The sequence below is a fragment of the Chiloscyllium plagiosum genome, unplaced genomic scaffold (assembly GCF_037043375.1).
Source record: "Chiloscyllium plagiosum isolate Xiang-an unplaced genomic scaffold, Cpla_swu_hap1 HiC_scaffold_7, whole genome shotgun sequence".
In the NCBI taxonomy this organism is placed as follows: domain Eukaryota; kingdom Metazoa; phylum Chordata; class Chondrichthyes; order Orectolobiformes; family Hemiscylliidae; genus Chiloscyllium; species Chiloscyllium plagiosum.
In genome coordinates, this window is record NW_028270145.1 from 80,134,012 (window position 1) to 80,156,997 (window position 22,986).

General features: G+C 40.3%; 1 protein-coding gene across 1 annotated transcript in view; it reads right to left on the minus strand.

The window, feature by feature from the left end:
- The window catches only part of LOC122551934 (lactase/phlorizin hydrolase-like), a 53,317-nt gene that overhangs the window by 13,764 nt on the left and 16,567 nt on the right, over positions 1 to 22,986 (minus strand). The window contains exons 5-11 of the mRNA XM_087989220.1: positions 18,680 to 18,794; positions 18,215 to 18,314; positions 11,938 to 13,310; positions 9,431 to 10,987; positions 8,501 to 8,769; positions 6,046 to 6,336; positions 4,177 to 4,375 (exon numbers count right to left, since the gene is read on the minus strand). Coding sequence (XP_087845346.1) covers positions 4,177 to 4,375; positions 6,046 to 6,336; positions 8,501 to 8,769; positions 9,431 to 10,987; positions 11,938 to 13,310; positions 18,215 to 18,314; positions 18,680 to 18,794 — 3,904 coding nt within the window. The remainder of the gene's footprint in view (positions 1 to 4,176; positions 4,376 to 6,045; positions 6,337 to 8,500; positions 8,770 to 9,430; positions 10,988 to 11,937; positions 13,311 to 18,214; positions 18,315 to 18,679; positions 18,795 to 22,986) is intronic.

Here is a 22,986-nt window from a genome sequence, read left to right on the forward strand (position 1 = left end):
AGAATCCTCGACTAGCACTCCCAGATCCCTTTGTACTTTGGCTTTATGAATTTTCTCACCATTTAGAAAGTAGTCCATGCTTGTATTCTTTTTTCCAAAGTGCAACACCTCGCATTTGCTCACATTGAACTTCATCAGCCATTTCCTAGGCCACTCTCCCAAACTGTCTAAATCCTTCTGCAGCCTCCCCACTTCCTCAGTACTACCTGCCTGTCCACCTATCTTCGTATCATCGGCAAACTTCGCTAGAATTCCCTCAGTCCCTTCATCCAGATCATTAATATGTAACGTGAACAGCTGCGGCCCCAACACTGAACCCTGCGGGACACCCCTTGTCACCAGCTGCCATTCCGAAAAAGAACCTCTTATCCCAACTCTCTGCCTTCTGTCAGACAGCCAATCCTCAATCCATGCCAGTAGCTCACCTCGAACACCATGGGCCCTCAACTTACTCAGCAGCCTCCCGTGTGGCACCTTATCAAAGGCCTTTTGGAAGTCTAGATAGACCACATCCACTGGGTTTCCCTGGTCTAACCTACTTGTCACCTCTTCAAAGAATTCTAACGGGTTTTTCAGGCACGACCTCCCCTTACTAAATCCATGTTGACTTGTTCTAATCCGACCCTGCTCTTCCAAGAATTTAGAAACCTCATCCTTAACGATGGATTCTAGAATTTTACCAACAACCGAGGTTAGGCTAATTGGCCTATAATTTTCCATCTTTTGTCTTGATCCTTTCTTGAACAATGGGGTTACAACAGCGATCTTCCAATCATCCAGGACTTTCCCTGACTCCAGTGACTTTTGAAAGATCTCAACCAATGCCTCTGCTATTTCCTCAGCCACCTCCATCAGAACTCTAGGATGTAGCCCATCAGGGCCAGGAGATTTGTCAATTTTAAGATCTTTTAGCTTTTCTAGCACTAGCTCTTTTGTAATGGCAACCATACTCAACTCAGCCCCCGACTCCCTTTAATTGTTGGGATATTACTCATGTCTTCCACTGTGAAGACTGATGCAAAGTTCTCCAGCTATTTCCTTATCTCCCATCACTAGCCTTCCAGCATCAGTTTGAAGTGGCCCAATGTCTACTTTTGCCTGTCGTTTGTTTCTTATGTATTGAAAGAAACTTTTACTATCATTTCTAATATTACTGGCTAGCCTACCTTCATATTTGATCCTCTCCTTCCTTATTTCTCTCTTTGTTATCCTCTGTTTGTTTTTGTAGCCTTCCCAATCTTCTGATTTCCCAGTGCTCTTGGTCACTTTATAGGATCTCTCTTTTTCTTTGATATATTTCCTGACTTCCTTTGTCAGCCATGGCTGTCTAATCCCTCCCCGGATAATCTTTCTTTTCATGCATCTGTCCAGGTGCACTTTAAATGAATCTACCATGCCTGTCAGTATTACCTCTGCTGGCAATGTGTTCCAGGCATCTACCACCCTCTATGTAAAGTAATTTCCATGTGTATTCCCCCTTAAACGTTTCACCTCTTTCCTTGAATGCGTGACCTCTCGTTATTGAATCACTCATCCTGGGAAAAAGGTATCTCTATCCACCCTATCAATAACCTTCATGATTTTGTAGACCACAATCAGGTTCCCCCCTCAATATCCTTTTTACAAATGAAAACAATCCTAACCTACTCAACCTCTCTTCATAGCTAGCACCTTCCATACCAGGCAACATCCTCATTAACCTTCTCTGCACCCTCTCCAAAGCATCCACATCCTTGTGGTAATGTGACCAGAACTCTACACAGTGTTCTAAATGTGGCCGAACCAAAGTCTTGTACAATTTTAACATGACCTGCCAGTTCTTAATATCCTGTCCAATGACGGCAAGCATACCATATGCCTTCTTGACCACTCTATCCACCTGTGCAGCCATCTTCAGGGTACAATGGACCTGAACTTCCAGATCTCTCTGCTCATCAACGTTTCCCAAGGCTCTGCTGTTTACTGTGCAGTTTGCTCTAGAATTAGACTTCCCAAAATGCATCACCTCACATTTGCCTGCATTGAACTCAATCTGCCACTTCTCTGCCCAACTCTCCAGTCTATATATAATCTCCTGTATTCCTTGGCAGTCCCCTATGCTTTCTGCTACTCCACCAATTTTCATGTCATCTGCAAACTTACTGATCATACCTACAATGCCCTCTTCCAGATCATTTATTTGTATCATAAACAACAAGTGGCCCCAGCGCTGACCCCTGCGGAACACCACTGGCCACCTTTCTCCATTTCAAGAAACTCCCTTCAACTACTACTCTCTGTTTCCTGTTGCTCAACCAATTCTTTATTCACCTGCGCAACATGTGACTTCACTTTCTCCATTAGTTTACCATGGGAAACCTTATCATACGCCTTACTAAAGTCTATGTATATGACATCTACAACCCTTCCTTCATCTATTAATTTGGTCGCTTCCTCAAAGAACTCTATTAAGTTCGTAAGGCATGGTCTCACCCGCACAAAACCATGTTGCCAATCACTAATAAGCCCATTCTTTTCAAACTGTAAATAAATTTTATCCCTCAGTACCTTCTCCAGCAACTTTCCCACCACTGATATCAGGCTGATTGGTCTGTAGTTACCAGGAATATCCCTACTACTCTGCTTGTACAGGGGGACAACATTAGCAACCCTCCAGTTCTCTGGCACGTCACCTGTGTTTAAGGATGTTACAAAGATATCTGTTAGAGCTCCAGCTATTTCCTTTCTTGCCTCCCTCAGCAACCTGGGAAAGATCACATCCGGTCCTTGGAATTTGTCCACCTTAATATCCTTTAGCCTACACATCTTCCCTCCTTATGACAACGTGATCCTGAGTTATCAAATTTCTATCTCTAATCTCAACATTCATCATGTCCCTCTCCTCAGTGGACACTGATGCAAAGTAATTATTCAGAATCTCACCCATTTTCTCAGGTTCGACACACAACCTTTCTTTCTTATCCTTTAGTGGACCAACTCTTTCTCTTATTACCCTCTTGCTTCTTATATATGAATAAAAGGCCTTGGGATTCTCCTTAATGCTGCTCGCTAAAGTTATTTCATGAACCCTTTTAGCCCGCTTGATTCCTCATTTAAGATTGATCCTACTCTCCCGATATTCCCCCAGGGCCCATTCTGATTTTAGCAGTCTGGACCTTATGTATACTTCCCTTTTCCTCTTGGCTAGTCGCACGATTTCTCCTGTCATCCATGGTTCACGAATCTTGCCTTTCCTATCCCTTGTTTTCAAAGGGATATGCCTATCCTGCACTATCTTCAACCTATCTTTGAACACTTCCCACATATCAACTATGGACTTCCCTTTAAATAGCTGCTGCCAATCCACATTTCCCAGTTCCTGCCTAATTTTGATATAATTGGCCTTGGCCCAGTTTAGTACTCTTCCCTTAGGACCACTCTCATCTTTGTCTATGAGTAATTTAAAGCTTACAGAATTGTGGCCACTGTTCCCAAAGAAATCCTCCACTGCAACTTCTACCACCTGGCCTGGCTCATTCCCCAACACCAGGTCCAATATGGCCCCTTCCCTCATCGAACTATTGACATACTGCTCTAGAAAACTTTCCTGGACGTTTCTTACAAACTCTGCCCCATCCAGACCTCTGACACTAAGTGTATCCCAGTCAATGTTGGGAAAATTAAAATCTCCCATCACCACCACCTGTTGCCTCTACATTTTTCCATGATCTGTTTACCTATTTGTTCTTCTACCTCACGGTCACGGCCTATAATAGAGCCCCGACAATGTAACTGCACCTTTCTTATTTCTCAGCTCTACCCATAATGCCTCACTGCTCAAGCCCTCTATAGTGTCCTCCTTTAGCACAGTTGTTATATCATCCCTGACCAGCAATGCAACTCCTCCCCCTCTCCTTTTACTTTCTCCCTTGTCCTGTCTGAAACATCTATATCCTGGAAAATTTAGTTGCCAATCATACCCTTCCTTCAATCAAATCTCTGTGATCGCAAAATCATGTGGACGAACAGGGGTGGGGTTCAAAGACAACTTGCAAAAATCATATTTTGCAAAAATCATTGTTTATGTGCCTCTGTCAGGTGATAAATGAAAATCGACTGGGCTTGCTTCAAAGTGTTTGTAATTGCAGGATACACAAGCATAAGGACTGAAAAAGAGCACCTGTACACGTATAATACCTGGTGCTGCAGTGCCATAGCCATAACCAAGAAGTGCTGTATTGTAAGGCTCATTCAAGGTTATCCAGAACTTGACCTTGTCACCTAATCTTTGAAAGCAGAAGTTAGCATATTCCACAAATCTGTCAATGGTACTACTATTTTCCCAGCCACCGACATCTTGCAGAGCTTGAGGTAGATCCCAATGATAAAGGGTGACCTGTAGATAACCATAAAATAATAAGCATAAACTAGAGTATGCACTTGATAAAGTGACCACAGATGTTTAAGCGAACATTTGATACCTCAATTTGTTTGCTCAAAACACTTAGAGTCAGAGAGTCAGAGAGACGTACAGCATGGAAACAGACCCTTCAGTCCAACCCATCCATGCCGACCAGATATCCCAACCCAATCTAGTCCCTCCTGCCAGCACCCGGCCCATATCCCTCCAAACCCTTCCTATTTATATACCCATTGACAAACTTATTTTAGCAAAATACAGCCACAGGTTTCAAAATGCAGCAAATGTCAAAAAATGCATCTGTCAACAAATGTATTATAAAATTCATCATTTTTAATAACCGCAAAGTTTTTAGGAAGTTCTACAATTTTTAAAAATTCATTAAAAAATAATGTATCCTTGGCTAATACGTGCTTATCTAAGAATTAACTTCTTTGCTTCACTCTTTTTAATGTTCTTCCCTCTGTTCCTACTTTTCTGAAGGAGTTCTTGTTGGGCTCTGGTTCTGAGACATCAATGTCCATTCCTACTCCTTTACTAGGACTTGCCATGTTCCTTGTGTAAACCGTAACAGCTGTTGGGCTATTCTTGCATGCAGTTCATGACTTCTGGTCCTACTGCTACCCTGGCTTTTGAGTACCTTGCTTTTGAGTGAGTTTGCTTTTAAGGACTCCAGCTGCTGTGTGTATGCAGTGATGTGACCCTACCTAGCAGTTAGTCTTTGAAGAGAAAATGAGGTCTGCAGATGCTGGAGATCAGAGATGGAAATGTGTTGCTGGAGAAGCGCAGCAGGTCAGGCAGCATCTAGGGAACAGGAGAATCGACGTTTCGGGCATTAGCCCTTCTTCAGGAATGAGGAAAGTTTGTCCAGCAGGCTAAGATAAAAGATAGGGAGGAGGGACTTGGGGGAGGGGCGTCGGAAATGTGATAGGTGGAAAAAGGTCACCTTTTTCCACCTATCACATTTCTGACGCCCCTCCCCCAAGTCCCTCCTCCCTATCTTTTATCTTAGCCTGCTGGACAAACTTTCCTCATTCCTGAAGAAGGGCTAATGCCCGAAACGTCGATTCTCCTGTTCCCTAGATGCTGCCTGACCTGCTGCGCTTCTCCAGCAACACATTTCCATAGCAGTTAGTCTGTTGTGTGTCTGCAAACTGCATTCACAGAAATCAGTTGGCTTGCTGTGATGTCAGCTTCACAAGTTGTGATGTGTTTTACTGCTTTCTGTAAAGTAACCTTCATGCACTATGGATCTTTAAAACGCTAGTCCTCGTACGCTAGCTACACACAGGGTTATTAATCAGGAACAGGAACCATATGTGACTCACTTCTTACTAACTGATGATTGCTCCAACTAAGGTTCATTCATTTTGAATAGACTAGGAATAATCATGGTGCCTGGACTGATTTAACTATTCATTACCTTAAGAAGATGAGTCTTTAAGAATGCTTAAAAATATTTATTTTTCAACAGCCTTTAATATACAGTGTAAACTGAAGAATGTTAAAATAAAATTGCCAAGCTAATGATATATGTAAACTTGTTAATGCTTTGAGTATAAACAGCTATATTTTGTGTTTAGTTCAAGTGATTGATTATGCATTGTTTACTAACAAGTACATTTTTGTTAGTTAGTTATATGTACCTGAGGTTTAATGTTGGCTGCAAGAAGATCATCTATAAACTTGATATAATAATTTAATCCAATTTCATTTACATATTCAGTGGTTCCATTTGGAAGAATGCGAGACCAGGATAGAGAAAAGCGGTAGTGGTTGACTTTCAGTTGTTTCAGAATAGCCAAATCTTCATCAATCTTGTGATAGCTGTCACAAGCTATGTCTCCAGTATCATCATTGCCTACTTTCAAGGGTGTATGGCTGAAGGTGTCCCATATGCTAAGTCCTTTTCCGTCAGCTCTCCAAGCTCCTTCAATCTATAGTCAATTAAATAAGTTAAATACCAATTTTTGTATCCTTAAACATTTTCTTAATATTATGCCTTCCACAAAATATTGAACATTGTAATATTCTTTGTCCTTTGTATTTCCTTCACAAATATTAAGAGCAAATTTAGAGGACTCCTGGGCCACAGTGGTTGTGTTCCTGCCTCTGAACCAGGAAGTTTAGGATCACGTTCCATCCATGCTGGAAGTCTGTCTCATATATATACATATACATATATAGTTGATTAAAAATTACTAGAGGATGAATTTGTTGTCATTGATTGGTTTCTATTTCGAGTATAGCGCACTAGCATCACCTAGTGGTAGAAATTATATTTTGCAACACTACATTACTTATCAACTCCACAGCAATGCTCATGGAAAAACATTTATCATATATGATAGGTAACTGCTAATAGCATTCTTTGTATGGTGGTGCTCTGAATTATTCAGGAAATTCTTAATAAAATGATATGATATGGCACCACTGTTGTCCTTACTGCTTTCTATTGCTTCTGTTGTAATCTGCATTCATTCATAAATGTAACAACCCAGAATTGCCAAGCAATTGCTGAGTTCAGGTGAATTGATATAATTTGATTGGGAAAAACAAACTACTTCTTTTAAAAGTACAGTTGATTCTTCTATAATGAGTTGGTGTTAACGTGCTTGAAGAATTTAGAATGTTATTTGAAAAACACAAACTTTCCTTACTTGTATTGGCAATTCCGGCCCCATTAGTTTAAATGGCATGGCTATTGCATGATTTTCTTATAACGTGAGATCACACTAGAACGGAACTATCATTTTATATCGGAACTGACTTTATAGATAATGTTATATAGTAGACAAGTGAGAAAGTGAGGACTGCAGATGCTGGAGATCAGAGTTGAAAGGTGTGGCACTGGAAAAGCACAGCATGTTAGGCAGCATCCAAGGAGCAGGAGAATCAACGCTTGACAACCTTAGTCCAGCACCAGCACCTCCATACCTTTTCAGCTGAAAATGAGGAGGAATTTCTTCTCTCAAGGGCTCAATAATCTTTAGAAGTCTTTACCTCAGAGAACAGTAGAGATAGGGTTTTTGAATATATTGAAGGCTGAATTGGACATATTTTTAATTGACATGGGCATCAAGGCATAGTTAACAAGGAAGTAGTCTTAAGGCTGCAATCAAATCACCCATGACCTTATTGAATAGCAGAGGGGGTTCAAGGGGCTGAATGGCCTATGTCTGCTTGTATTTCTTATGATCTTACAAATTTATAATAACAATGGTGTGATATTTGGGAAATCAGAATGAAGAATGTCATGGTTCACAATATAGGAATTAGAATTGTTTTGTACATATTAGTTCAGTAGTAATGAAACCAATATTGTTGGTGTTAACAGTCATTCTTCCATTGAAACATAGAACATAGCAGCACAGCACAGGAAAAGGTCTTCTGCCCCCAGTGTTGTGGTGGCCAACAGTTTTCAGAATCAGCACATTCGTGCACAAGTAATGCAGGAATCTAGATATTGCTGTTGTTGATCCCACATTTTTCCAGAAAGTGTAATGTTGACGTGCCCCAATGTGAAATCCCAAAACAACTTGCATTCTTACAATGTTAAAAGTTACACCTTGTTGAATGAAGTGTAACCAGTTCTTAACAGAACACTAACTTCATATTTAAACATATTTACTCAGTCTGATAAAACTGATTTTATATTCAAAGGTGAAAATTTCTGTATTTTGACATCTATTTTAATCAAATCAATTAGTTACACCTCTGCCTGCAAGTTTATCTCAAAAGTAATGGTTTCCAGTGCCTTTACATTCCTGGCTGCTGTCTGTGAGAATACTTCAATGTGCGTGTTACTAGCCATCACTGTTGCTGAATGTTTGGAGGTCCCTTTTGAAATCACTGATGACAGCAAAATCCAGGCCATTTTTTTCCCCAAAATGTTCTTCTCTTTGTAAATGTACTATTCTTACTGTTCATATATTTTATTAATCACAGCGTGATTAATAGAAAGAGTGGCCAATTTCTGATTAAAACTGAGAAAATAAATGTTTATTATTTCTGTGCATAAATGCAATGATTATGGTAAGATATCAATTGTGTGGCACAGGTCTGTAAGACTCTAAGTATGCCGTTACTTTAAAAGCTAACCTGATAGGCAGCAGTTGCTGCACTCCATGCGAAGTCCTTTGGAAATTCTCCGTAAATGAATTCATCTTCTTTCCGAGGTGGAAAGCCATTGTCATGAATTATTTCTGTATAATAATGTGCTGACCTCTTGGGGGTTCTTTGCCTGTTAGGATCTTCGAAGTTTACATGATGCAGTCCATATTTTAAAGTATATCCTTTGACCCATTCAAAACTGTCCAAGAGAGATGTAGCTGTGTATCCTTTAAGGTTAACATTATCCAACTTGTAAGCTGCAATTTTTAAAAATAGAAAACCAAGAATTCCAGGTTACTTGGTTCAAAATTGTTATATTTCATTGTATAAATTGTTAAATAGTACAATAATATTCTCTTTGACTGTACTTTCAGTACAATATTTCCATAAATGAGGATGCAGCTAAAGCAGCATATAACTAAAACAATAATAACATTCAAAGAAAACCTCTTGGGGAGCAGAGACAGTAACTTTTAATTTCACCTGACAACCATCTGATGAAGGGGTGACGCTCCGAAAGCTAATGTGCTTCCAATTAAACCTGTTGGACTATAACTTGGTGTTGTGTGATTTTTAACTTTGTACACCCCAATCCAACACCGGCATCTCCAAATCATATCTAATTTCACCAATCTCTAATCAATATTACTCCTGCTGTGACCCTTCTAATCTTTTCTTTTTCTCAGTGCTCACTTTCCATTTCCATAATTTCTTTATCATATGTGTTTTAATTAAAATACTTCAAATTAACCTAAGCATGAGCAAAACTAACTAGAAATCTCTGCTTCCTAAATAAAATCCAGATATTTCTGTATTTTGTTTTGGATAAGAGCACTAGTTGAAAAGATTGTCTTGATACAAGTGCCCTCAATAAACACTTCTGGTACTATTTGTACATGAAAAATAGAAACAAATAACCTTTCAGAGCCTCATTGATGTATGTTTTGTAGTAGAATATTCTGTCGGTATCATCCACAGTGGAAGTTGGTTTTGTAGCCACCCCATTTCCAGTTATATAAATAGGGGGATTACTGTACTCTTCTTTGATCCAGTTCAGAAGTCTTCTGAGGCCCCAGGCTACGGCCCTGAACTTCTTAGCAGCTGAAGTTGGCCATCCTGGGTCAAATTCTTCAGCTGTATCTCGATCATATTCATAAGAAAGTGATTTCAGTTTGGCAATATTATGACTTACAATTTTTGTGGTGTACGTAGTGAGACAAAAAACATCCGCAGTTCCACGGATAAAACTTTTCTCCTGTTCAGTAAACTGAGGAAGCCTTGAAGTTGACAGATGTTGCAGTTCACTCTTGTTTCCAACCTGCCATTTCATTGCCTCGGGGTAATCACCATTTTTAAAAATGGGGTGTGCAAACCAGCCCAAAGTAAACTGCAGGTAGCGATCAGCTGCAGCTATGTCACGGAGGTTAGTAAATATCTTGGGTTCTGCCCAATCTGCATTAAAGCTGATGGAAATTAAACCTTTCTGAGTACTCCTGTATTTATCATCATATGTGTGAAAGACTTTGGCATGAGCTTTCAGTACTACATGTGCTACTCTGTATGGAAGATGACCTGGTTCATTTATAGCAGGAGGAAAGGAATCTGTGCCATATCCTTCCCAACTGAATACAGAGGGTTCATTAAATGTTATCCAGAACTTAACCCTATTGCCAAATGTTTTGAAGCAATAATCGGCATATGTATTAAACAGGTCAATCAGTTCTTCTTTTTCCCAGCCTCCAATATCTTGAAGAGCCTGAGGTAGATCCCAGTGGTAAAGTGTTACCCTTGGTGTTATGTTGCTGGCAAGAAGGCCATCAATTAGCTTGTTGTAGTAATTGACACCGGCTAAGTTCAATGATTCAATACGCCCATTAGAAAAAATACGAGGCCATGAAATAGAAAAATGGTAGGTTTGAACTCTCAACGCTCGAAGCATGTAAAGATCTTCATCAATTTTGTTGTAACTATCACTTGCAATATCTCCTGTATGTTTGCTCAAAATCATATTTGGTGTATGTGTGAAATTGTCCCATATACTAGGACCTTTTTCATCAGCATTCCACCCTCCTTCGATCTGATAAGCTGAAGAGGATGCACTCCATACAAATCCTTCTGGGAATGTGTCATATAAGAACGTATCCCTTTCCATGTCCCCTTGGCCTGAAAACGTCTTCCACACAACCTTAGCCTTAGAAGGCACTTCAGATGCTGGTAAATCAGTTAATCTTTTAACATCATTTTTGGGGATAAGGGTCTGAATTAAGTTGTTTGAAGAATTAGTAATAAAACCGTTATTCTTGATTATTTGTGTATAAAGATATGCTGATTCCTTTGGAGTTCTGGGTCTATTAGAATCTTCAAAATTCACGTAATGGAGTCCAAATCTATGGTTGTATCCTTGTGGACCTTCAAAGTTATCCATTAGTGACCAAAGTGTAAATGCTTTCACATTGACGTTATCTATGATGGAAGCTGGTGGGATGCAAAATTAAAGTGATGTTAAATATGTTTGCAGCAAATATATACAACCAGCAAATCATGTGACACTATCAACACGTTTTACCTTTAAATTCTTCATTAATTATGCAAAAATATGTAATCATACAGCATTTCTGCAGTACAGCTAATAAAATGTGTTTTCAGCAATTTCTCTCAAAATGTATTTGATGTAGCAATTTCCTATTTGCTTCAGCTTTAGTGTGCTTAAAGTATAATTTTTTTTACATTAATTAAAATAGCTTAGCAAAGTTGTATTATGGCAGGAATAGTAGCTAAGGTGTGTGACAGGATAAATATCAAATCAACAAACCACAATGTAGACTTTTTGAGTATTTATCAATATAACATGAAACATAATAGAGACTGAATGGAATCTTCAATTGGCATTAGCAGTAAAATTATTGAATTATGTCAGATTTAGCATTTTGATTGAGGGACATTAAGAAGGGCATGGGTGGCTGTTTTTCCTTTGGCTATGCCGTGGTACCATGATAAGTATACTATGATAGTTGAACCTTGCCTGACCAGACAACAGACACAGAACTGGGGTAGATGAGATTATAGGTTGCAATGTTGATCATGAGATCAATGCACCATAGTGTGGAAGGTAGCAGGTTAATTGAATAATATTTTAGATTTATGATACCTTTGCAATGAGTGAGAACATTCTGCTTTCGTACTGAACAAACAGATAAATACGTACAAGTAGATTTTTTTTGTATATATCATATGTCAATATTGAATCTGTAATTGCAATACAACGTCATTTTTCCATTTAAGAAAATATGATATATTGTTGATGGTATCCTGTGATACAATAGTCAGACATGACTTGTTGAGCAATTTATGGACATTTAGCATTATATATTATTTATATGTTTATTTCTAAATTATCTATAATGATAGAAGTAATATAAACTTACCCTTCAGTGCCTCATTAATATAGGCAGCAATACTTTCTATCCTTATGGTATCATTTATGGTATCAAGGCCAGCATATTCTGTTGGAATTCCATGTCCTGTTATGTAAATTGGAATGTTGGTACCTGTATACTCATGGGTAACAAAATTTAATAACCTTCGTAAGCCCCAGGGCACGATATATATCCATGGAGATACAGTTGAGGGCCATGAATTGTCAACCTGTGGAGAAAAATCTCCAAAACGGTTGTAATCTGAAACACATATTTTATTTGTGCTAGAATTAATTAGTCGAGAGGTGTAGTGACTGAGTCCAAAAAAATCTGAAGTTCCATTTATGTGTTGTTTTTCTTTTTCTGTAAATGATGGAAGATGGACAGGAGCAGAAGGGCATTCCTGATTATATTTTTTTATCTGAGCTTTTAAGGTTTCTGGATAGTCACCATTAACGAAGATAGGATGTGCAAACCAGCCCAACATAAACTGCAGGTATCGGTCAGCTGTTAGAACATCTTCTGGCTTATTAGGGGAGCTAGGTTCAGCCCAGTCGGAATTCAATGCTATTCCTACTTGACCATGCTGCTGAGCACGGTAGTCCTTGTCATAAATGTGCCAAGCATTGGCATGGGCCTTGATTATAGAATGGGCCACCTTATAGGATGCAATAGCTGGATCACTGATTCCAGGTGCATGCTGTCCTGTGCCATAGCCAGCATAACTAACCACCCAAGGCTCATTAAATGTGATCCAGTACTTCACACGGTCTCCAAAGGTAGCAAAACAAAAATCTGCATAATCACTAAATGCTTGTATGACGTCCTCATTCTGCCATCCACCAATATCTTGCAGAGCTTGGGGAAGATCCCAATGGTATAGAGTTACCATTGGCTGAATGTTGGACTCCAGCAGATTGTCAATTAATTTGTTGTAATAGTCTATGCCATCTTGGTTCTGTTTAGTCCGATCGCCTGTAGGAAAAATTCTAGACCATGATAAGGAGAACTTATAAGAGTTAGTTTGTAAACCTCTCATTAAATAAACATCATAATCGATTTTATGGAAGCTATCACAGGCAATGTCTGCCGTCTGGTTTTTTTCTACTTTTCCCTCATGAGCAAACCTGTCCCAAATATTTTCTCCTTTCCCTTGTTCTGCCCAGCCTCCCTCAATTTTAAATGAGGCAGTTGCTGTGCTCCATAGAAAAGTACTAGGGAAAGTGCCAATCAAAAAGGCATCCCTCTGTGCATCTGATTGTACAGAAAACTTCTCCCATACAGTCTGATAAGATGAAAGCCGAGATGCTCTATGAAGGTGGATTTCACAGTTCGGTTCTGCAAGCTCATCTTCACTTGTTTCTTCCATTGGAGAAAAATAGCTGAAAGTGTGAAATAAAATAAATGTTAAACCGCTTGAGAAATCCTGTTAACTCAAAGCACTGAGCTTCACTATTTTAGTAAAGTGAAGATAATGTCTACATTTGGAACAGAAGGAATGAAAGACTTCAACCCCAACTTACTTCGCTATTGGCTCCTCTTTATATAACTGCCCAATTAGAAGTAGGAGCATTGTGCAACCCAAATCACAAATGGGATAGGGGCAGGTGACATTTAAATGTTTGAGTGGGCAGCCAGTGGCAAATATATCAGTTATCCTGCCCCAACTGCCCATCAGAAAAGTCAGAACTCAATCTGCAGATCTGAGGATGGAAGTTGGAGGTCTTTAATAGGTAGGATTCTTGCAACAACAGCTTTAATTTATAAAGTGTCTTTGTCACAGAGAAGATCCCTAGATCATTTACTGAGGTGTACAATAACAAAAATGAATACCAAGCCATTAGAATGACCGAAGGTTAGAACAGAGTTGCTCGAAGGAAATTACTTAGCACTCAGAGATAGATAACTGATGTTTTTTTTGTGAAGGAACCCCAGTACATGGGGTTGGACCTACATAGCAACAACAAGCAAATGAAAATTTCATTTATATACTATTTTGAATGTAATAATATTTCACCATTAGCTTCACAGGTGAATTATAAAGAAAACTTGATCATGACTCACATTTGGAATATTAGGGTAGATGGTCAAAGGTTTGATAAAAGAGATAGGTTTTAAGATGTGTTTTAAAGGAGGAATATAAGGTGAAGAAAAACAAAGATGTTCAGCAGGTTATTGACCTTAGCAGCTGAAGGCAAAGTCATTGATGATAGTATGATTAAAATTAGGAATGCTCAAGATTAGATACCCTACAGTGTGGAAACAGGCCCTTCAGCCCAACAAGTCCACACCAACTCTCTGAAGAGTAACCCACCCAGACCCATGGGCAATTTAACACGGCCAACTTACCTAACCTGCACATCTTTGGACTATGGGAGGAAACCAGAGGGGACCCATGCAGACACAGGGAGAACGTGTGTCACCTGAGGCTGGAATTGAACCTGGGTCCCTGGTGCTGTGAGACAGTAGTTCTAAGCACTCAGCCATCATGCCATCTTTAGTAAGAAGCCAGAATTAGGGGAACAAAAATCTTTGGAAGTTAGGGTAGTGAGAATGAGAAATTTTTAAAAAGGTGGGGTGGGGGGATCGTGGATAGGGGTATGGAGGGTACTGTAGAATGATGTGAAAATAAGATTGAGAACTTTTGAAAATTAAGGCATTGATGGGTGATTTGGAATTGGTATGAATTAAGACACAGGCAGCAGAAGTTTGGATGACCTTACATTTATGTCGAGTAGAATGTGGGAAGCTAGTCAGGGGTGCATTGGAATATTCAAGACTCAGGGAAACAAAGGGATAGATAAAGGATTCAGTTACTGAGGCAGGGACAATATTGGACAACAGGAAATAGGTGCTGCAAAAATGTACTTGGAAGAGCATCTGGGGGTTAAAAGTGACATCAAGTTGAAGTTGCACCAAAGCTGATGAAGGACAGGCAAAAAGTACAAGTTGACAAAATCAAATGAGATTTGGTAGAATGGTTGTAGGGTTGCAGGAGCTTATGGAGACTGTGTTATGGCTTAAGATATGAACATCAATGTTTTACACAGGCTAATGTTTATGGAGACTAGGGAATGAGATAGTGGAAAGAGAACACAGAAATTGTTAATGAATTTTGAGAAGATTTGTAGCTCAGGTTGAGGCTCTGGATGTGGGTTTGCTCACTGAGCTGAAAGGTTAATTTTCAGATGTTTCGTCACCACACTAGGTAACATCTTCAGTGAGCCTTCGGACAAAGCATTGTTGATGTTTCTTGCTTTCTATTTATATGTCTGGGTTTCTTTGGGTTGATGATGTAATTTCCTGTGGTGTTGCCATTTCCTATGGTGATGTAATTTCCTGTTTGTTTTCTCAGGGGGTGGTAAATGGGGTCCAAGTCAATGTGGTTATTGATAGAGTTCCAGTTGGAATGCCATGCTTCTAGGAATTCTCGTGCATATCTCTGTTTAGCCTGTCCTAGGATGAATGTGTTGTCCCAGTCGAAGTGGTGTCCTTCCTTATCTGTATATAAGGACACTCGTGAGAGAGGATAATGTTGTTTTGTGGCTAGTTGATGTTCATGTATCATGGTGGCTAATTTTCTGCCTGTTTGTCCTATGTAGTGTTTGTTACAGTACATTACAGTATTTTGTAAATGAGATTAGTTTTGCTTGTTGTCTGTATAGGTCATTAGCTGCTGTTTTATGTGTTGCTGGGTTAGTGGGCTACCATGATGCCAAGGGGTCTGAGTAGTCTGGCAGTCATTTCCGAGATGTCTTTGATGTAGGGGAGAGTGGCTAGGACTTTTGGACAGGTTTTGTCTGCTTGTTTGGGTTTGTTGCTGAGAAATCAGCGGACTGTATTCAATGGGTGCCCGTTCTTTTTCAATACACTGTATAAGTGATTTTCCTCTGCTCTGCATAGTTCCTCTGTGCTGCAGTGTGTGGTGGCTCATTGAAATGATGTTCTGATGCAGCTTCATTTGTGGATATTGGGCTGATTGCTTCTGTAGTTCAATATTTGGTCCGTATGTGTCGTTTTCCTGTGGACACTGGTTTGAAGTTGCCCATTGGCTGTTCACTCTACTGTGACATCTAGGAATGGCAGTTTGTTGTTTTTTTCCTCCTCTTTAGTGAGTTTTATGCTAGTAAAGCTATTATTGATGGTCTTGAAGGTTTCCCCTAATTTGTTTCGTTTAGTGATGACAAAGGTGGCATCCACGTAGTGGATCCAAAGTTTGGGTTGGATGGTTGGCAGAGCTGTTTGTTTGAGTCTCTGCATTACTGTCTCTGCTAAGAACCCTGATATTGGAGATCTTATGAGTGTTCCATTGGTTAGTCTGTAGGTTTTGGTGTTGAAGGTGAAGTAGGTGGTAAGGCATAGGTCCACTAGCTTGGCAGTACTGTCCTTGCTGATGAAGTTGATGGTGTCTGATATATGTGTCTGGGTTTTCTAATAGTGTAGTCAGTGTTTCCTTGGCCAGGTTAATGCTGATTGATGTGAACAGGACTGTTACATCAAAGGAGACCATTATTTCATCCGCTTGTATCTTAGTGCCTTTGATGGTCCTCAGGAATTCTTGGGTGGAGTGGATGGAGTGGAGTGAGTCTTCTACTAAGTGTTTTAATGTTTGGTGTAGCTCCTTTCCAATCTGTGTTCCAGGTAGTGAGATTATGGGTCTGTGAATTTTGGGTAATCCATAGAAACGTGTTGTGTTGGATCTGTCTGGTTTCATTTTTTTTGGAAGTCGGTCTTATTTATTTCTCCAGATTTCTGAAGTTTTTGAGTAGGGCAGTGATTTGGTTCTCTAGTTGTGGGGTCAGGTCTATCGCCACTTGTTGGTAAGTGTTGGTATCTGCAAGTACTGCATTCGCTTTTTCAATGTAGTCTCTTTGATTTAAAATGACCATCAAGCATCCTTTGCAGATAGGATAACAATGCTTTTAGGCAAATGTGAGTACTGCAGATGCTGGAAACCAGAGTCTAGATTAGAGTTGTGCTGAAAAACACAGCAAGTCATGCAGCATCCGAGGAGCAGGAAAATTGACGTTTTGGGCAAAAGCCCTTCATCAGGAATGGAAGAGCTCCATTTCTGATGAAGGGCTTTTGCCCAAAATGTCGACTTTCCTGCTCCTCGGATGCTGCCTAACAATGCTTTGATCCTTTTTTAGCCTTTCTAGTGCTTTCCTTTCTTGTGTATTGTGTGTGTTTCCTTCCATTTTCCTGCTTAATATTGGTGTGACTACCTGTCTGATAGTTTGTTGGGTTTCTTCTGTGAGTTGGTTGTCTTTCAGTGTTGTTTCTAATGCTGCTAAGAAATCTTTCTTATCCACAGCCTGGAAGTTGTAATTTAATCCTCTTAATCCTTTTTCAGTGTCTGTTAAGGGTTGTTCAGATAAGTGTTTTATCCATGCTTCTGTGTTGTCAGTGTTGTTATTTTGTGTAAGTTTATCAATTTTTTTCTGCAGGTCTAGTTTTTTTCTTTTTCTGTGTTTGTCGCTGTCTAATATCTATGGCTTGTTGTAGTGTGTCTGTCTATTCATGGTCTGTTGCATGGGTGAGTAAAGATTTTTGGTGCAAATTTCCTGTTTGTATTTATGGAGTCTGTTGTGGGCATCATTAATCATTTCTCTAAGCATTCTGTCGCTGTTTTGCTCTGCTATTCTTTTGGCTAGTGGGGTGTTAAGGGGAGAATTCCTAGAAGCATGACATTCCAACCGGAACTCTATTAATAAACACCTTGACTTGGACCCCATTTACCAACCCCTGAGAAAAAGAACAGGAAATAACATTACCATACGAAATGGCATCACCACAGGACATGACATCACCAACCAAAAGAAACCCAAACATATAAATGGAAAGCAGGAAACATCAGCAGTATTTCATCCAGAGGCTCACTGAAGATGTTACCTAGTATGGTGACGAACCGTCTGAAAATGAACCTTTCAGCTCAGCGAGCAAACCTACATTCAGAAACTCCAGAGGCCGCAAAGACAGAGGTTTGGGTTTCAGTTGCAGAAAGGTTGAAATAGGGATAAAAGGACTAACTCAAGCACATACCAATTTCTATAAAACCAATTTTTAAATACGTTTTTAAAACTAGAATTTATTTCCTTAGAATGCTATGAATCAGTCACAGAAACCTTTCCCCTAGCTAAGGTACGAAGCACAATTAAATACATTTTCACTTAGCATCGACAAGATTTTTCACAATTTCATGAACTTATTTCACGTTTACAAATAAATTCCCGTTTACAAATAAATACAATCCTGGGGATCTTGAAGTATTTTATAATTTAATTACCTTTCATTATCTGAGTTGCTTCTTTGGTAATGCAATGGCAAAATGTCCAGAAAGTGTTTGGCATCACAGCCAATCATTGACATTTCATTATTGTTTAGAGCTGTCAATGAGAGAAAAAAAAGTTAAGAATTGAACATTCAACACTTTGAACAATGAGATACGCAATACTTACTAAGCCAAAAATAAAACTCTGTTTAGGACTTTATATAACTCTATTTATTGGATTCTCATTAGTGCACAAAAGGTCAAATGGCCCATGCCCAGAGGCCCCCAGTAAAACTCACCTTAAAGCAAAAAAAGTGTGCACAAGCATTTAAATGTATGCCCACAGCAATATGATATGATTTACTTTCTTAAAGTAAATTGGGGTGGAGCAGGTGGTGTTGTTGGGATGTACGGGTTGTGCATAGTTGCAAGAGACTTGAGTTTCCATCATGTCCAGGAAGTTGAAGAATCTTCACCTACCTTTTGCAATTTTCATAAATGTAGCTCCGTAATGCACTGTGCTGCCTACGTCTGACACAGCACATTGTGAAAAGTCTAAGCTAAAGACCAAAATCTGTAAATGTTTGTTGATGCTCTGAAAAGTAAAAAAATTACAATTACTGTATTTACTTTCCCATTGCTTAGCAACTGATCCACTGAAATATGAATTGCCAAATATTTTTCAAGAAGTCAATGAAGTTATAAGCAATTATTATTAGATTAGATTCCCTACAGCATGGAAACAGGCCCTTCAGCCCAACCAGTCTACAGCGACCCTCTGAAGAGTAACCCACATAAACCCATTTCCCCTCTGACTAATGTACCTAACACTATGGGCAATTTAGCATGACCAATTCATCTGACTTGCACAACTTTGGATGTGGGAGGAAACCGGAGGAAACCCACGCAGACACGGGGAGAATGTGCAACCTCCACACAGACAGTTGCCCAAGGCTGGAATCGAACCAGGGACCCTGGTGCTGTGAGGCAGCAGTGCTAACCACTGAGCCACCGTGTACAGTAAATTTCCATGATGGATACTTGTGTCAAGATAAACTCATCTGACTGTTAAGTCTGACTGGACTTGGTCACAAGGTATATAAAAGGCTCTAAGCTCAGGAGATTTCAGTGAGCTGGGTAAGTGAGGTTTCATATTTGGGCAACTGCTTTGCCCAAAACATTACTCAGCAGTGTCTCCCACCCATCCTCCTCCTCTAACCAAAAAAAAGGTTTTGTGTGCCGGATAGATAAGGTAACTAGTCTTTTACTCCCTCTCTTTTAGTTTTCAGTATGCTCGTTGGGAATTTAGAATAGTGGGAATGGAGGATAGGGCAGTTAAATGTTCCTCCTGCAGAATGTGGGAGGTAAGTGTCACCACTAGTCTCCCTGCTGACTGCATCTGTGGGAAGTGCACCCAACTCCAGCTCCTTACAAACCGCGTTAGGGAACTGGAGCTGGAGCTGGATGAACTTTGGATCGTTTGGGAGGTAGAAGGGATTATTGAGAGGAGTTACAGGGAGGTAGTCACACCTCAGGAACAGGAAGAAGGTAGATGGGTTACCTTCAGGGGATGGAAAGGGAACTGGCAGACAATGCAAGGATCCCCTGTGGTCATTCCCGTCAACAATAAATATACTGTTTTAGATACTGTTGTGGGGTATGACTTACAAGTGGGTAAGCAATGGGGCACAGGGCTCTGGCACAGAGTCTGTCATTGTTGTTCAGAAGGGAAGTGGGAAGAAGAGCAGAGCATTAGTCATTGGGGACTCCATAGTTAGGGGGACAGACAGGAGGTTCTGTGGGAACAAGACACACACAGTTGGTATGTTACCTCCCAGGTGCCAGGGTTCATGATGTCTCTGATTGTGGTTTCAGGAGCTTTGCAGGGGAAGGGGAGCAGCCCCAAGTTGTGGTCCACATAGGCACCAATGACATAGGTAGGAAGAGAGATGGAGATTTAAGGCAGAAATTCAGGGAGCTAGGATGGAAGATTAGAGCTAGAACAAACAGATTTGATATCTCTGGTTTGATGCCTGTCCTACGTGCTAATGAGGCAAGGAATAGGGAGTGAGAGGAGTTGAACATGTGGCTACAGGGATGGTGTAGGAGGGAGGGTTTGGATTCCTGGATAATTGGGGCTCTTTCTGGAGTAGGTGGGACCTCTGCAAATAGGATGGTCTTCACCTGAACCAGAGGGTACCAATATCCTGGGGTGGGGATATTTGCTAATGCTGTTTGGGTAGGTTTAAATTAATTCAACCGGAGGATGAGAACCAAAATTCTAGTTCGAGTGTAGAGGAGATTGAGAGTAGGGAGGTTCAAAATAAGGATTCAATCGCAAGAGGGCACCAGCAAGCAAAACATTGGTTTGAAGTGTGTCCAGAACAAGGTGCATGAACTTACAGCATGGGTGGGTACCTGGGATTTTGATGTTGTGGCCATTTCAGAGACATGAGTAGTGCAGGGACAGGAATGGTTATTGCAAGTTCCAGGATTTAGATGTTTCAGTAAGAACAGAGAAGATGGTAAAAGAGGTGGGGGTGTCGCATTATTAGTCAAGGACAATATTACGGCTGCAGAAAGGACATTTGAGGGCTTGTCAACTGAGGTATTATGGGCTGAGGTTAGAAACAGTAAAGGAGAGGTCACCCTGTTGGGAGTTTTCTATTGGCCTCTGAATAGTTCCAGAGATTTAGAGGAAAGATGATTCTTGATAGGAGGGAGAGTGACAGGGTAGTTGGCATGAGGGACTCCAACTTCCCAAATATTGATTGGGAATACTATAGTTCAAGTACTATAGATGGGTCAGTTTTTGTCCAGTGTGTGCAGGAGGGTTTTCTGACACAGTATGTAGACAGGTCAACAAGGGACGAAGCCACATTAGATTTGGTACTGGGTAATGAACCCGGCCAGGTGTTAGATTTGGAGGTAGGTGAGCACTTTGGTGATAGTGAGCACAATTCAGTTATGTTTACTTTAGCGATGGAAAGGGATAGGTATACATCAGAGGGCAAGAGCTATAGCTGGGGGATGATGCGATTAGACAAGATTGAGGATGCATAGAATGGGTAAGGAAACTGCCAGGGATGGGCACAATAGAAATGTGGAGCTTATTCAAGGAATAGCTACTGTGTGACCTTGATAAGTATGTACCTGTCAGACAGGGAGGAAGTTGTCGAGTGCAGGAGCTGTGGTTTACTAAGGAAGTTGAATCTGTTGTCGAGAGGAAGAAGAAGGCTTGTGTTAGGATGAGATGTAAGGGCTCAGTTAGGGTGCTTGAGAGTTAGAAGGTAGCCAAGAAAGACCGAAAGAGAGAGAGAAGGTGAGCGAGGAAGGGACATGAGAATTTGTTGGCAGATAGGATCAAGGAAAACCCTAAAACTTTCTATAGGTGTATAAGGGATAAAAGAATGACTAGAGTAAGATTAGGGCCAATCAAGGACAGTAGTGGGAAGTTGTGCATGGAGTCAGAGGAGATAGGGGAAGCACTAAATGAATATTTTATGTCAGTATTCACACTGGAAAAAGACAATGTTGTTGAGGACAATACTGAGAAACAGGCTACGAGACTAGGTGGGATTGAGGTTCACAAGGAGGAGGTGTTAGAAATTCTGGGAAGTGTGAAAATAGATAAATCCTCTGGGCTGGATGGGATTTATCCGACGATTGTCTGGGAAGCCAGGGAGGAGATTGCTGAGCCTTTGGCTTTGATCTTTATATTGTCATTGTCTATAGGAAGAGTACCAGAAGACTGGAGGATAGCAAATGTTGTTCCCTTGTTCAAGAAGGGGAGCAGAGACAACCCTGGTAATTATAGACCAGTGAGCCTTACTTCGGTTGTGAGTAAAGTGTTTGAAAAGAGATAGGATTTATAATCACCTCGAAAGGAACAAGTTGATTAGGGTTAGTCAGCATAGTTTTGTGAAGGGTAGTTCATGCCTCACAAACCTTATTGAGTTCTTAGAGAAAGTGATCAAACAGATGGATGAGCGTAAAGCCATTGATGTGGTGTATATGGATTTCAGTAAGACATTTGATAAGGTTCCCCATGATAGGCTACTGCACAAAATACAGAGACATAGGATTGAGGGTGATTCAGGGTTTGGATCAGAAATTGGCTAGCTGAAAGAAGACAGTGGGTGGTGGTTGATGGGAAATGTTCATCCTGGAGTTCAGTTATTAATGGTGTACCGCAAGGATCTGTTTTGGGGCCACTGTTGTTTGTCATTTTTATAAATGACCTGGATGAGGGTGCAGAAGGATGGGTTAGTAAATGTATGGATGGCATTAAGGTCAGTACAGTTGTGGATAGTGCCAAAGGATGTTGTTGGTTACAGAGGGACATAGATAAGCTGCAGAGCTGGGCTGAGAGGTGGCAAATAGAAAAAAGTGTGAGGTGATTCACTTTGGAAGGAGTAACAGGAATACAGAGTACTGGGTAAATGGTAAGATTCTTGGTAGTGTAGATGAGCAGAGAGACCTTGGTATCCAGGTACAGAGATCCCTGAAAGTTGCCACCTAGGTTGAAAGGGCTGTTAAGAAGGCATACGATGTGTTTTATTGGTAGAGGGATCAAGTTTCAGAACCATGAGGTCATGCTGTAGCTGAACAAAACTCTGATGCGGCCAGACTTTGGGTATTGTGTGCAATTCTGGTCATGCATTATCAGAAGGAATCCTTGAAGCTTTGGAAAGGATACATAGGAGATTTACTAGGATGTTGTCTGGTATGGAGAGAAAGTCTTACAAGGAAAGGTCTTACAAGGAGGGACTTGAGGCTTTTTTTGT